The sequence below is a fragment of the Oryctolagus cuniculus genome, chromosome 10 (assembly GCF_051225735.1).
Source record: "Oryctolagus cuniculus isolate XC-2025 breed Fujian yellow rabbit chromosome 10, ASM5122573v1, whole genome shotgun sequence".
Classification (NCBI taxonomy): Eukaryota; Metazoa; Chordata; class Mammalia; order Lagomorpha; family Leporidae; genus Oryctolagus; species Oryctolagus cuniculus.
The window spans coordinates 98369010-98383325 of NC_142876.1; the positions used below are offsets into that span (position 1 = coordinate 98369010).

Sequence of the window (14316 nt, forward strand, 5' to 3'; positions counted from 1 at the left end):
ACCCCGGCGGCGGGGCTGCCCCGCGGCGCCTGCTCCGCGCAAAGCTTTTGCGCCCGGAACGGCGGGCGGGCTGGGGCGTTGTGGGGCTCCGCGGCAGTCGCGGAGCCAGCGGGAGGGCGGCCTCCGGCCGGAGTGCGGGGGACGCGGGCGGCCCGGCGGCGGGCCAGGCTCCGGGGCCTGCGGCGCGGGCGCTGAGCTGGCGGGGCGGGCCGGAGCGCGGGCGGCGGTGGCGCCGCCTCCTCCTCCTCCTCCTCCTGCTTCTTCACCCGCTGCAGGTAAGGCGAGTCGCGGCGGGCTGCTGAGGGGAACTGCGCGTCGGATCCCTAGCCCGGGGTGTATCGGGGCCTGGCGGCGTCCTCGGAGCGTCGCGCCACCTTGATCATTTCTAAGCCTCAGGCGACCCTACTGAGCCTTAGAATTTAGAAGTCAGTACCCATACCCTTTCCCTTACAGAAGAAGAATCCCCTTAGATTGGAGACCCTGGTCCCCTCACCTGCGTGGAGAGCGCTCCCATCCTCCCAATATACAGCAGTGCCGGCTTCACTGGCAACCTAGGGCCTTCCCGCTAGAGACCAAGGCAAGGGTTCCCTCAGCCCCCTCGTTCGAGGCTGGTGGATGTGTGAGAAGGTTTGACCCTCTCCTGATCGTGAGCTAGGTGGGGTCCGCACGTTCGGGACCGAAGCCCTCCGTGGTGGGTCTGCAGCATTGTCCCCACACAGTGGGATTCTAGGCACGTCGGGCGTCAGGGCGGGGGGTATGGCTGCTGCTCGCATTCGTGCACCTTGTTTGTGCCAGGCCGTGGCCAAGACTAGGCCCCGAAGCTCCGAGAGTGTCAAGGGAGACAGCCACATCACCCCACAAGTGTAGGACGGCTGGAATAGCCGTGCGGTAGGGAGGCGCTCAGGGGGCGGTGCAGCCTCGGGGTGGGTGGGGGAGGTAGGAGCTAGCCGGCCGGCCTGGGGGCGCGGGGAGGGTGCTCCCCACCCTTGTGTCTTTGCGCCCTTCTTCGTGGCAGAGACAAACTAAGATGCAGACGGCTTCGACAGACCTCAGGAGGAGCCCCGGTCTGCAGAGGGCAGATGCAGGGGTGGGGAAGAAGTTTATCCCGGCCGCTTCCCGCGTTGGGTGTCTCTTTGGTGTGTTTGGGCAGGCGTTTGTTGTGGGTATTAACAGTCGCATTCCTCTGTGTCTTCAGATGCACTGCATAGGACACGAGTTGCTGTAGGATTTTATGGTATTTGAACTAAGAAGCTAAGGGAAAACGAAATTGCCTGTTAGGTTCATTTGGGAGAGAGCTTCATTGGAATCCACGTTTTTCCGTATGTCTGAATTTGTTTTCGTAATTATTTCCAGAGATTGCATTCCCTTCCCATTCGCCAGACGTAGTTTTAGGTGGGATTCAGGGATATGTCAGTAGACATTTTCCTTAGGGTCCCTGTTTCCATGGAGCTTACGTGTTGGTCGTAAGTAAATACGGTGATTTCATAACTGAGGAAGGGGAGTAGTGAAGTACCTTGATAGACAAGGTCTTTGGGGACCTCCGCAGGAGCCCTTTGAGTAGAGGAACAAGAGACTGGAGGAGGAGGTGAAGCTAACCGCTGTCCTCTCCAGCTGTTAGAGTGACGGGGGCAGAGCTGCGTGTTTGCGGGTGGGTTGACCCAGGTGAGAGGAGCGTCTTTTTGGCTTTTCAACAATGAACGGGAAGGTACCGGAGCACGGTGGTGTGCTGGAGGGTGTGACCCAGCAGAGGACGGAAGAGGCTGAAGATGGTACAGCCGGGAAATATGGAGAATGGACAATGGGCTAGCACCAGGACACTCCTGCATGGCCTTTCGTGGAGGCGCTTGCTCCACGGGCACGCTGCTGAGAATGTGGGTTTAAAATGCACGGAGCTAGCAATTTGAAAAAAAAAAGGGGGGGGGAGGGTTCTCTTTTCCCTGAGGTTTCTTTAGTGTTTCTAGGTATACTTGCCCCAGGCCTCTGTGTGTGTGTGTGTGTGTGTGTGTGTGTGTGTGTTTGTGAGTGATAGAGTGTTCAGGGAATATAAAGGTTTCTAATCGCTAAACAAAAAATATTAACTTTCATAGTGAATAAATTGAAAATCGCCAGACAAGTTGTATGCAGCTTTGTAATCCTGGAGAGGGATAGCTACTACACTAAGTGCCTTACAGGGCAGTTTGGTTTGGAGAATCCCCTTTATACAGATCAGGGAAGTTCCATTGGCAGGAATGGCACCAGGAAAGGAAATGTGGATCCAACATGCCCCGCCCTCATGGCATTTTGCATGTAGGCAGCTGGGAAAGCCTTTTGGAACAAGTGGTTTCTGCCATGCTGGTTTACTCAAGCACATCACACGCTTGCTAGAAATGTGTTTTTCTTGTGTCCAGCTAGGTTGGGTAACACAAACACATTTGCAGCTCCATTCACGTGCTACTTTTTCTTAAAAAGATTTGTTTATTTGAAAGGTGGAGTTACAGAGAGAGAGAGAGAAAGGGAGAGGGAGAGGGAGAGGGAGAGAGAGAGAGAGATCTTCCATCCTCTGGTTCACTCCCCAAATGACCACAACCGCTAGGGCTGTGCCAGGCCAGAGCCAGGAGCCAGATTCATCCGAGTCTCCTGTGGGGGTGTAGGGTCTCAAGCACTTGGGCCATCTTCTGGTGCTTTCCCAGGTGCATTAGTGGGGAGCTGGATTGGAAGTGGAGCAGCCGGGAATCAAACCATCCCTCATATGGGATGCTTGTACTTCACAGCTGGTGGCTTCACCCACCTCATGCCATGACACCGGTCCCGCATACTACTTTTAAGTAAGTGGACTGGAAGTTGATGAGCTAAAACATTGTCTCTCATTAACCAGCTGGGATTTTTTTCTAGTGAGAGTGTTTGTTTGGTCTTACTACTTTTTTCTTTCTTTTTTTTTTTTAAGATTTATTTATTTATTTGAAAGGCAGACTTAAAGAGAAGCAGAGGCAGAGAGAGAGAGAGAGAGATCTTCCATCCGCCAGCTCATTCCCTAGATGGCTACAACGGCTGGAGCTGGGCCGATCTGAAGCCAGGAGCTTCTTCTGAGTCTCCCATGCCGGTGCAGGGGCCTAAGGACTTGGCCATCTTCCACTGCTTTTCCAGGCCAGAGCAGAGAGCTGGATTGGAAGTGGAGCAGCTGGGACTTGAACTGGCGGCCATATGAGATGCCAGCACTTCAGGCAGTGGCATTACCTGCTAAGCCACAGCGCCTGGCCCTGGTCTTAGTATTTTTAAGTAACTATTACTGGAAGTTGATGAGCTAGTGTTGTCCCTCATTTACTACCTGGGATTTTTTTCTGTTGAGATTATTTCTTTCGTCTTGGAAGGTGGCTTAGAGCAGACAGATGTTACACTTTGAGCAGTTCCCAGTCTGGCAGCTTCTATAGGTAGCACTCTGCCTGCCATGTGATAGAGGTGTATGGCTCAGGGTAAATAGGATGTGGATTCTCTAGAGAAGAAGTTCATTGGTACATAGTGCTTTGAGAAAAAATGTGTGTGTGTCCTGGATTGTTCTTTGGGAGTATAAATTATTTCCCCAAAATTTGTAATCTGGCCTCTGACTGCTTATTTTATAAACAGCTCAATATATTCTCTTTCAAAAACCTTGAGAAATCAAGTGCCTGGTAGGCACCCCATTTAGCCGAGGTTAAGCGACCGCCTGCATTGCTGGCATCCCATATGAGCGCTGGTCCTTGTCTCATTTCCCATCTAGCTCCCTGCTAGCTGTTCCATTTCCCGTCTAGCTCCCTGCTAACATGCCTGGGAAAGCAACAGAAGATGGCCCAAGTGTTTGGGTCCCGACCACTCACAGGAGATCCAGATGGAGTGCCAGTGTCCTAGCTTCATCTGGCCCAGTCCCAGCTATTGTGGCCATTTGGGGAATGAATCAGCGGATGGAAGATAGCTCTCTCTCTCTAACTTTGCCTTTCAAGTAAATAAATATAGATAGATAGATAGATTGATCTATCTTTAAGAATGGAAGTGCTTTGTGATATTAAAAGCCTTATGTAAATTTTTTTGTTGTTTTTGTAAATATTAAGTACTACCATGGATGGAGATAAAGTAAAAAAGGTTTAACAGTCTCAGATGTGAAGTCACAATGTTTTGGTTGTGTAATCTATCTTTAAGAAAATATTACCCAGAGATTGTTTTAGAAATATTATTGTTTAGTAACTACCTTCACCTCCATTCTTTTTTCTAATGAATTATTTGTTTTGAAAAGCAAAGATGGACTGGCACAGTAGGTTAATCCCATATGGGTGCTGGTTCGAGTCCCAGATGCTCCTTCCAATCCAGCTCTCTGCTATGGCCTGGGAAAGGAGTAGAAGATGGCCCAACTCCTTGGGCCCCTGCACCCACGTGGAAGACCCGGAAGAAGCTCCTGGCTCCTGGCTTCGGATGTGTCCAGCTCCGGACATTGTAGCCATTTGGGGAGTGACCCAGTGGATGGAAGAACTCTCTCTCTCTGTCTCTCCCTCTCAAATAACTGTAACTCTACTTCTCAAATAAATATAAATTAAAAAAAAAAAAAGTGAAGGTGTCAGATGAGACCAGAGTGAAAGTATTAGACGCCTCTTTCTTAGGAAATGTATAATTAACCATCAGAGATGAAGCCTTGGGAAGAAGCTCTTTTTTTAGCTGATTTTAAATTTTGAGAATAGCACTTTTTTAAAAAAAGATTTATTTATTTATTTGAAAGAGTTACACAGGGAGAGAAGGAGAGGCAGAGAAAGAGAGAGGTCTTCCATCCATTGGTTCAATCCCCAGTTGGCTGCAATGGCTGGAGCTGTGCCCCATCTGAAACCAGGAGCCAGGAGTTTCTTCCAGATCTCTCATGTGGTTGCAGGGGCCTGAGCACTTGGGCCATCTAATACTGCTTTCTGAGGCCATAGCGGAGAGCTGGATCAGAAGTGGACCCGCTGGGACTTGAACTGGCGTCCATATGGGATTCTGGCACTGCAGGCGGTGTCTTAATCCACTATGCCACAGTGCTGGCCTCAAGAGAATAGCACTTTTGGTAATAAGATGGGATTTTGTGTATTATTTCGTTGTTTTGTCGGGTGAATTTGCAAGTGCTATTTATTCTGAGGATGCTCAGGTTAAAGGTGATATAACTCCAGGCAGGGAATTTTGTGCCACGGATGAAGCTAAGATCTCAGGTTGCTTTGTCATAGGCAGTTGAGTCCACGTCTAATTTAGGAAGTTAAAGCAGAAAATCATTCTGAAGTGTTTCTGTGTAGTGGTACTCCACACGTGCCTCTTGGTGCATTTATTTATTTATTTATTTATTTTGCTTTTCATTTAGTGGCATATAATATAGAAGCCTAAGGCTATGTATTTCTCCCTAGTTAATTGGAAGTATTTCAGTATGACTATACAACTTTTCAGTCCCAAATTGGGTTCTTGAAAACTGCTAATTCAAAATGGGTTTCTGGCGGAATAGCCCATATACCTCTTGTTTCTACGTGTTTAGGCATTTTAATGGCTGTTCTCATACATTGACTGACTCTGGGGCTTGTTTTTGTTTTGTAGGGTTGATAACAAATATTTATGTAAGAGGAAAAAGATGACAATCCGTAAAGGTATGCTGTCTCTATGAGTCACGTTGTTGTCCTGCGAGGTCAAAGGCAAAGAGATGTAATGCAGATTTCCCCATCTGTTTCAGTCAACATCGTCATCTTGGTCCTGGCTATTGTCCTCTTCTTACTGGTGCTGCACCATAACTTCCTCAGCCTGAACAGTTTGCTAAGGAATGAGGTTTCAGGTATGGGAATCCTTACTGGTGCCTTGGAGTGAGTTGAGTTCCCTTGTCCTAAGTCACATGACAGTGTTGAAGGAATAGAAAGCTTGCTTGTTGTCTTAGCCTTTGAAAAGCTGCAAGGCTCTGGGAGGAGGCCGGTGGTACTCACTGTGCCCCTGCAGGCCTCCTGCTTTTCTTCTCCCTGTGTGGCAGTCAGCTGCTAGGGTTTGATCTGACAGCGCGTTCCTTATCACCAGCTCAGGTCTTGGAGCCTCTGTGGGCACCATCTGCTCGCATTCATCAAGGCAGGGCTTCCGAAGCTGGGACCAGACAGCGTCCCTGGTGCTTGATGCCTGTTCAGCCTGGTTATTTTAACTGTGCAACTTATCAGTGCCACTGTAGTAGTAAAACAAAATCGTAAAGGCTTGTCAGCTGATTAAAAAATTTGCTTTACTGCATAATCACATTGCACATTTTATCTTAAGTTAGTTGTTTAAAAGTGCTCTGTCTAGGCCAGCGCCGTGGCTCACTAGGCTAATCCGCCTTGCGGCGCCAGCACACCAGGTTCTAGTCCCGGTCGGGGCACCGGATTCTGTCCTGGTTGCCCCTCTTCTAGGCCAGCTCTCTGCTGTGGCCCGGGAGTGCAGTGGAGGATGGCCCAAGCGCTTGGGCCCTGCACCCCATGGGAGACCAGGAGAAACACCTGGCTCCTGCCATCGGATCAGCGCAGTGCGCTGGCCGCAGCGTGCTGGCCACGGCGGCCATTGGAGGGTGAACCAACGGCAAAAGGAAGACCTTTCTGTCTCTCTCTCTCACTGTCCACTCTGCCTGTCAAAAAATTAAAAAAAAAAATTTAAAAAAAGAAGAAAAAAAAAGTGCTCTGTCTAGTTTTAAGGGATGTTTGAAGCTTCAGGGTGTTTGTCAAAAATCATTTTGGATTGGGGTAGGCTCTGTGGCACCATGGGTTAAGGTGCTGTTTGCAACACCTGCATCCCATACCAGATGGGAGTGCCTGTTCCAGTCCTCACTGCTTTGCTTCCTGTCCAATTGCCCGTTAATGTGCCTTAGAAGGCAGTAGAAGATGGCCCAAATACGTGGAAGACCAGGTGGAGGTCCTGGTTCTTGGCTGTGGCCTGGTTCAACCCTGGCCATTGTGGCCATTTAGGGAATGAACCAGGAGATGGGAGCTCTCTCCCTCTCTATAGCTCTGCCTTTCAAATCAATAAATCTTTTTAAAAATCATTTTTGGATTGTTACCTACTGTAGTTGACCAAAACAGGGAAAGACTAATTAGCTTTTCCGTTTAATTGAATTCTGTGGTAGCATGTTATTAACAACATGCATGTGTGTGTGTGTATGTGTGTGTGTGTGTACATATATATATATAATGTTTATAAAGTAATACATGCTGCTGAGAAATCTTATAAAAATGAAAATAGTATTGAGACTTCAGGAGGACAGTTTATTCACTGTTTTGTCTCCCATGCCTGTGGCTGATGGCTGATACATAGATGTTCAATAAGTATTAGTTAAATGAATGTTTTCATTGTTTAGACATAATGGTTATTAAATAAGTTTGCTTTAGTGCCTTCCCATCTTCTTTCTTAATATTTTTATTTAGTTGCAGTTACACTGTATATACAACTGTAATGTGACATGCTTCTCCATGTGATTAAGCATGCTCCTATGGTAGTGGAAATCCTTCATGTAAACTTTTTTTAAATATTGATTGATTTGAAAGGCAGAGAGACAGAGGGAGGGAGAGACAGCGAGAGAGATCTTCCATTTGCTGATTCAGTACCCAAATAACTGAAATGCCCAGGGTTGGACCAGGCCGCAGCTAGGAGCAGGGGTCCCAATATTTGGACCGTCATTTGTTGCCTTCCCTGGTACATCTGCAGGAAGCTGGATCAGAAGCAGAGTGGCCAGGACTCAACCTGGCATTCCGGTGTGCGATTCTGGCACCACCAGTGGCAGCTTACTCCACCGCAGAATAGTCCCGGCCCCCTTGATGTAAACTTTTAATACACAGAGTCACTTGTTTTCACAGGAAAACATCTTTTGGTACAGTGGCTCTCAGACTTTGATGGTGATCCCACAATAAGAAATGCATTACGTGTGGCACATACATATATATGTTTACTAGTTTACTGTCTTAGCCTCCATGATGGTGGAGATTTGACTGTTTTACTCGTGGCTGTAACTCCAGTGCCCACATAGTAGGCACTCAGTGTTGAATGAATAAATGTATGAGCAGTCAGCACTAGGTTTGCAGGGGGATTGGTGCCAGGGTCTCCCATGGGTACTAAAATCTGCACATGCTCAAGCCACTTATGTAATTTTTGCCGTTGGTTCACCCTCCAATGGCCGCCACGGCTGGCGCGCTGCGGCCGGCGCATTGCGCTGATCCAAAGGCAGGAGCCAAGTGCTTCTCCTGGTCTCCCATGGGGTGCAGGGCCCAAGGACTTGGGCCATCCTCCACTGCACTCCCGGGTCACAGCAGAGAGCTGGCCTGGAAGAGGGGCAACCGGGCACTTATGTAATTTTGCATATAACAGACGCATATCCTGTTTACATCACTCTAGGCTACTTGATAGAATGTAAATTCTGTGTAAATAGTCGCTGTACTCTATTGTTTGGGGAATAATGAAAAGGGAAACAAGGTTCTATGTGCTCATTTTTTTAAAAGTACTCATTTTAGTTTTTTGAAAAGCAGAGAGAAAGAGAGAGATATCTTTCATCTGCTGGTTCATTTCCCAAACACCTGCAACAGCCAGCGCTGGAACTGAGCACACTCAGGGTATTCATATGCAGAACCCGGACACAGACGGGCCCACCGTATTAGAAGAGGCGGAAAAGGTTCATGGGGCAGATGTTGTGGCACAGCATGTAAAGCTGCTGCTTAGATGCCCACATCGCACACAGGAGTGCTGGTTCAAGTCCTGAGTCCTCGGCTTCCAATGCAGCATCTTGCTAATGCATTTTGGGAGGCAGCAGAAGATGGCTCAAGTACTTGGGCTCCTGCCATCCATGTGGAAGACCCAGATGGAGTTCTGGGCTCTCATCTTTGGCCTGGCCCATCCAGGCATTTGGGCAGTGAACCAGTGGATGGAAGATCTCTCCTTTCTATCACTCTGTCAAGTAGATGAAAATAAAAATAGACATTTTTAAGGGAAGGTTTACTGAGCAATACTAGCAGGTATTGTGTACAATGCATTTTTTGTAATTCAAATTTGTGTTCCAATCCAGAAACTTTTTGTATTCAAATTCTGATTTATTTCTAGGTTTTTCCCAGTTTCTAGGTTTTCACAGATAGAGCTTGTGATTTTGATTGCTTTTTAGGTTGTGTCCTTAGGAGAAGCACCAAGGAGAATGATTGTCAAAGGCCACATACCTATTTAAGGCTTTTGATACAAATTATCACAATACATTCTGCAAAGTTTATGTTACCTGGGCTGGTACATACATTCTAGAAAGGTTCTGTTACCTGGGCCGGCGCTGAGGGACAGCAGGTTAAGCCAAAGCCTGCAGTGCAGGCATCCCATATGGGCACATGTTCAAGTCTCAGCTGCTCCACTTCCAATCCAGGTCCCTAGGATGCTGGCATTGCCAGCTGTAGTTTAACCTACTGTGCCACATTGCCAGCCCTTCCAATCATTTTTTTAAAAAGTAATTAAAAGGCTCATGAGATTGTGTTTGTTTTTCAGTGCCTTCTTTGTGTGTATACTTTTCAGATTCAGGGATTCTGGGACTTCAACCCATAGACTTTGTTCCAAATGCTCCCCGAAGTGATGGAGACGAGAGAGAAGAGATTCCCGTGGTCATTGCTGCATCTGAAGACAGGCTTGGAGGGGCCATTGCAGCCATAAATAGCATTCAGCAGAACACTCGCTCCAATGTGATTTTCTACATTGTTACGCTCAATAACACAGCAGATCATCTTCGGTGAGCTCTATTTGCCTCTGATTTTGCTTCCAGGGTACGGTTTTAAGCAGGCCAGCTACTAGTCCAGGAACTATTTTTATACATGTAAATGTGTGTGTATAGTGCCATATAAATACATGCACACACCTGGAAGTGGGGGTCTCCAAAAAGTTCATGGAGAGGTGGGTGTGTGGCCTGGCAGTTAAGAAGCTAGGTAGGATGCACACATCCCCATATTGGAGTGCCTGGGTTTGATTCCTGGCTTCAGTTTCTGAGTCCAGCTTCCTGCCAGTGCAGACCCTGGGAGGCAGCAGTGATAGCTTAAGTGGTTGGCCATGCCACTCATGTGAGAGACCTGGAAGGACCGCCCGACTTCTCCAGCCATTGCAAGACAAGTCAACCGGAGAGCTGGTTCTTTGCCACTCAAAAAAATGCTCATGGAAAATGGCACAGTATCTTTTTTTCTTTTTTAAGATTTTATTTATTTGAAAGTTACACAAAGATGAAGCAGAGAGAGAGATCTTCCATTCACTGGTTCAGTCCCCAGTTGGCCGCAGTGGAGCTGTGCCAATCCAAAGCCAGGAGCCAGGAGCTTCTTCTGTATTTCCCATGGGAGTGCAGGGGCCCAGGGACTTGGGCTATCTTCCATTTCTTTCCCAGGCCATAGCAGAGAGCTGGATTGGAAGTGGAGCAGCAAGGACTCGAACTACAGGTTGCAGCTTTACCTGCTATGCCATAGCACCAGCCCCGGCACAGTAACTTTTAATTTTACTTCACCATGAACTTTTTTTTAAAAAGATTTATTTATTTGAAAGAGTTACAGAGAGGGGAGAGAGACACAGAGAGGTCTTCCATCCACTGGTTCACTGCCCAAATGGCTGCAATGGCTGGAGTTGAGCTGATCCGAAGCCAAGAGCCAGAAACTTCTTACAGGTCTTCCACATGGATGCAGGGTGAAAGTATCTAACTTAGAGTTATTGTGTCAAATAAATAAAAAAATACATAAAACACCTATCAAAATAATCACGCAGTAATGGTCTTGTTTTAATTGTGATGAATAGATCTGATGGATACTTCATCTATGTTTTGGTAATGAATTAAGACTTAAAGTTTATTCTAGTTTATTCTAAGAAAAACAGCTTGTCTAACAGATTACCAGTTGTGAAAGTTTTAAAACATTCTGTTCTTATGGCTTTCTCCATGGTTCATATTTATAGAAGTTACTATGATTTTCTAATGATTCTGAAACTCAGAACCTGTCCAGAATAGAAAGACACACATTGAATTAGACATTGGGTGTCTACAAACTTAGGTGGATGGATCAGAGCAATCTGCAGATAACAGATTAGCCTTTACTACTGTACTTTGACTCATTTTCTTCACCAGTGTATTTGGAGGGTGAATCGAGTGGCCCATGTGGAGATGAATGTTCTCATTTTTTCTAGTTGTAGTGTTGGAAGAGCATTAGCATAGAATCTTGTTCAGGAAGGAACCCTGACTGAGAAGAGCTTGAAGATGATTTGATCCCCAGGGCTTCTGTTGTATTACTTTATGCCCTCATTAGGAAGGCACAAAGATATGGTTATGGCCTGGAGGCATGATTATGTAAAACTGTATGGTACTTTTTCTTCATCAGGTCCTGGCTCAACAGTGGTTCCTTGAAAAACATCAGGTACAAAATTGTGAATTTCGACACTGCACTCTTGGAAGGGAAAGTAAAGGAGGATCCTGGCCAGGGGGAATCCATGAAACCCGTGAGTCCCAGGGATCCTAGTTTGTACTTGGGAGTATTAGGAAATATAAGGAATGCCTAGGTAACTGTGGGTACAATGCAAATCGTCTCCTGGGGACCAAGCCTGGGATATTTTAGAAGTCCTTTGGCTGCCTTTTTCCAATTTTAGTGTATGTGCTGCCAAAGCAAGCACTAGCTACCTTTTTCAAGGGCACTGAGGGCATTCTACGAGTTTCTGTGTAAATAAGAGCACAGCCATTGCCATATTCTATGCTGGTGCTTCTTTCCTTTTCCAGTTAACCTTTGCAAGGTTCTACTTGCCAATTCTGGTTCCCAGTGCAAAGAAGGCCATTTATATGGATGATGATGTAATTGTGCAAGGTACCAAAGAATATTATTACTATGCATGCTATTCTCTGCCCAGATTGTGGGCTGTAGTGGTTGTCTTAGTCTTATGGAAATGGTAATTTTTAATACTTGTGTATCTCAGGTGATATTCTTGCCCTTTACAATACACCACTGAAGCCAGGGCATGCAGCTGCATTTTCAGAAGACTGTGATTCAACGTCTGCTAAAGTTGTCATCCGTGGAGCAGGGAATCAGGTACATCACTTAGGAGACACCCTACAATACAGTTCAATGGGAAGTGGCAAATCCACAGAAACTTTTATTTTTAAAGATTTATTTATTTGAAAGCTAGAGTTAGTCTTCCATCTGATGGTTCAGTCCCCAATTGGCCCCAACAGCCGGAGCTGTGCCGATCTGAGGCCAGGAGCCAGGACCTTCCTTCAGGTCTCCCACTTGGGTGCAGGGGCCCAAAGATTTGGGCCACTTTCTGCTGCTTTGCCAGGCCACAGCAGAGAGCTGGACCGGAAGTGGAGTAGCCGTCCATATGGGATGCCGGCGCTTTGGCACTGGTCCCCACAAACTTTTTATTGTTGCACCTTACATTCACCAGTTATTCCATCCCAAAACTCATGTCTGCTTTCCTGTAGATATTTGTGAACTTGGTAACCTAATTCTCAAACATCTGGTCTCCTATCTCCAAATCCAGGTGTTTTCTCTGGATCACCTACCTCTTTTATTTGACAGTGGTCTGAGAAGCCATAGTTTAACAGGCAGCTTTGTTTTTAAGTTTGTAATTTATTTGAAAGGCAGAGGCCGGGCGCCGTGGCTCAATAGGCTAATCCTCCGCCTTGCGGCGCCGGCACACCGGGTTCTAGTCCTGGTCGGGGCGCCGGATTCTGTCCCAGTTGTCCCTCTTCCAGGCCAGCTCTCTGCTGTGGCCTGGGAGTGCAGTGGAGGATGGCCCAAGTGCTTGGGCCCTGCACCCCATGGGAGACCAGGAGAAGCACCTGGCTCCTGCCATCGGATCAGTGCGGTGCGCCGGCTGCGGCGGCCATTGGAGGGTCAACCAACGGCAAAGGAAGACCTTTCTCTCTGTCTCTCTCTCTCACTGTCCACTCTGCCTGTCAAAAATTAAAATAAATAAATGAAAGGCAGAGATATTGTCAATCTGTTGGTTCAATTCCCAGATGCTCCAGTGTCTAGGGTTCGATGCAGGAGCCAGGAATTCCATCCAGGTCTCCCACATGGGTGGCTTCTGCCTCCCAGGGTGTGCATCAGTAGGAAGCTGAATCAGGAGTGGAGCCAGGAACCAAACTCAGTCACCCCAACATGGAATGTGTGCATCCTAGCAGCACGTTAACTACTGGGCCAGATGCTCACTCTGGCTTTTTTCCTTACTGGATGTCAAGCAGTAAACATACTCATCCCATCTGCATTTTCAGTACAACTACATTGGCTATCTTGACTATAAAAAGGAAAGAATTCGTAAGTTATCCATGAAAGCCAGCACCTGCTCATTTAACCCTGGAGTTTTTGTTGCAAACATGACAGAGTGGAAGCGACAAAACATAACTAGCCAGCTGGAGAAATGGATGAGACTCAATGCAGAGTAAGTAGATAAGAGACACTTATCTGAACTCCTGTCTGTCAGTCCTGGGAGGAGTTAGCACGGCACTGATGTTTATCTGTCCCACCCAGAGAGGGACTGTACAGCAGAACATTGGCTGGCAGCATCACGACACCGCCTCTGCTCATCGTGTTTTATCAACAGCACTCCACTATCGACCCTATGTGGAATGTCCGTCACCTTGGTAAGCAGAATTAACCAACAGCCTGAGCCAATAAGGAGCTGGTATCTAGAGAACTATTCTCAGGGATGGGAGTATACCTGTTTTTTAAAGTTTTCTACGATTTGGTGTGGCACTGTCTTGTGTCTGACTGTTGCCATCACCTGGTTCTTTTTCTCTCAATTGTTAAGGTTCCAGTGCTGGAAAACGATATTCACCCCAGTTTATAAAGGCTGCCAAGTTACTCCACTGGAATGGACACTTTAAGCCGTGGGGAAGAACCGCTTCATACACTGATGTTTGGGAAAAATGGTATGTTCCAGATCCAACAGGCAAGTTCAGCTTAATCCGAAGACATATGGAGATCTCAAACATAAAGTAAAAAAAATTTAAACTATAAGAATCTCTCAGGAAATCCCCGAAGACCATATGTACGTGTGGGAAGTTAACAGTTGCTAGGCTTCAGTGCGTATCTGTAGCGACTGGTAAGAGACCGCTCAGTTGGGCAACATATTGGCCTGTCTGGCAGTCAGCTTGTTCCAGACAGACTGTAAATATGGTTCCTTCTGCCTTACCAAGTGTTTCTTACTACAGTGCTGACTGACCAGAAGAATGGACTGATAAAGCTGATAGAACTAGTTTTGCCAGCTGGTACAGCTGGTTCCGAACTGCTGCTTGGTTTTAATTTTGTAACCTGTGGCCTCATCTGTAAATAAAATTTGTTTTTCACTTGAAAGACCAGGTAACTCTTTGTAACCACTCAC

At 46.9% G+C, this 14316-nt stretch overlaps 1 protein-coding gene across 10 annotated transcripts; it reads left to right on the top strand.

The window, feature by feature from the left end:
* The first annotated feature begins 48 nt into the window (after positions 1–48).
* Positions 49–14288, top strand: GLT8D1 (glycosyltransferase 8 domain containing 1). 10 transcript variants are annotated; one of them, XM_051851582.3, is made up of 11 exons: positions 145–275; positions 1196–1319; positions 5554–5603; positions 5687–5785; positions 9496–9706; positions 11322–11439; positions 11714–11798; positions 11908–12020; positions 13208–13374; positions 13464–13576; positions 13744–14288. In XM_051851582.3, exons 3-11 carry the CDS (start codon positions 5588–5590, stop codon positions 13932–13934), a joined length of 1113 nt encoding a protein of 370 aa, XP_051707542.1. In that variant the 5' UTR covers positions 145–275; positions 1196–1319; positions 5554–5587; the 3' UTR covers positions 13935–14288. The 10 variants fall into 10 exon arrangements, 9 of the variants coding, with proteins under 9 accessions (XP_051707544.1, XP_008259012.1, XP_051707542.1 ...); XM_070050743.2 differs by having other exon boundaries at positions 269–425; XM_008260790.5 differs by lacking the exon at positions 1196–1319 and having other exon boundaries at positions 50–275.
* Positions 14289–14316: the final 28 nt, after the last annotated feature.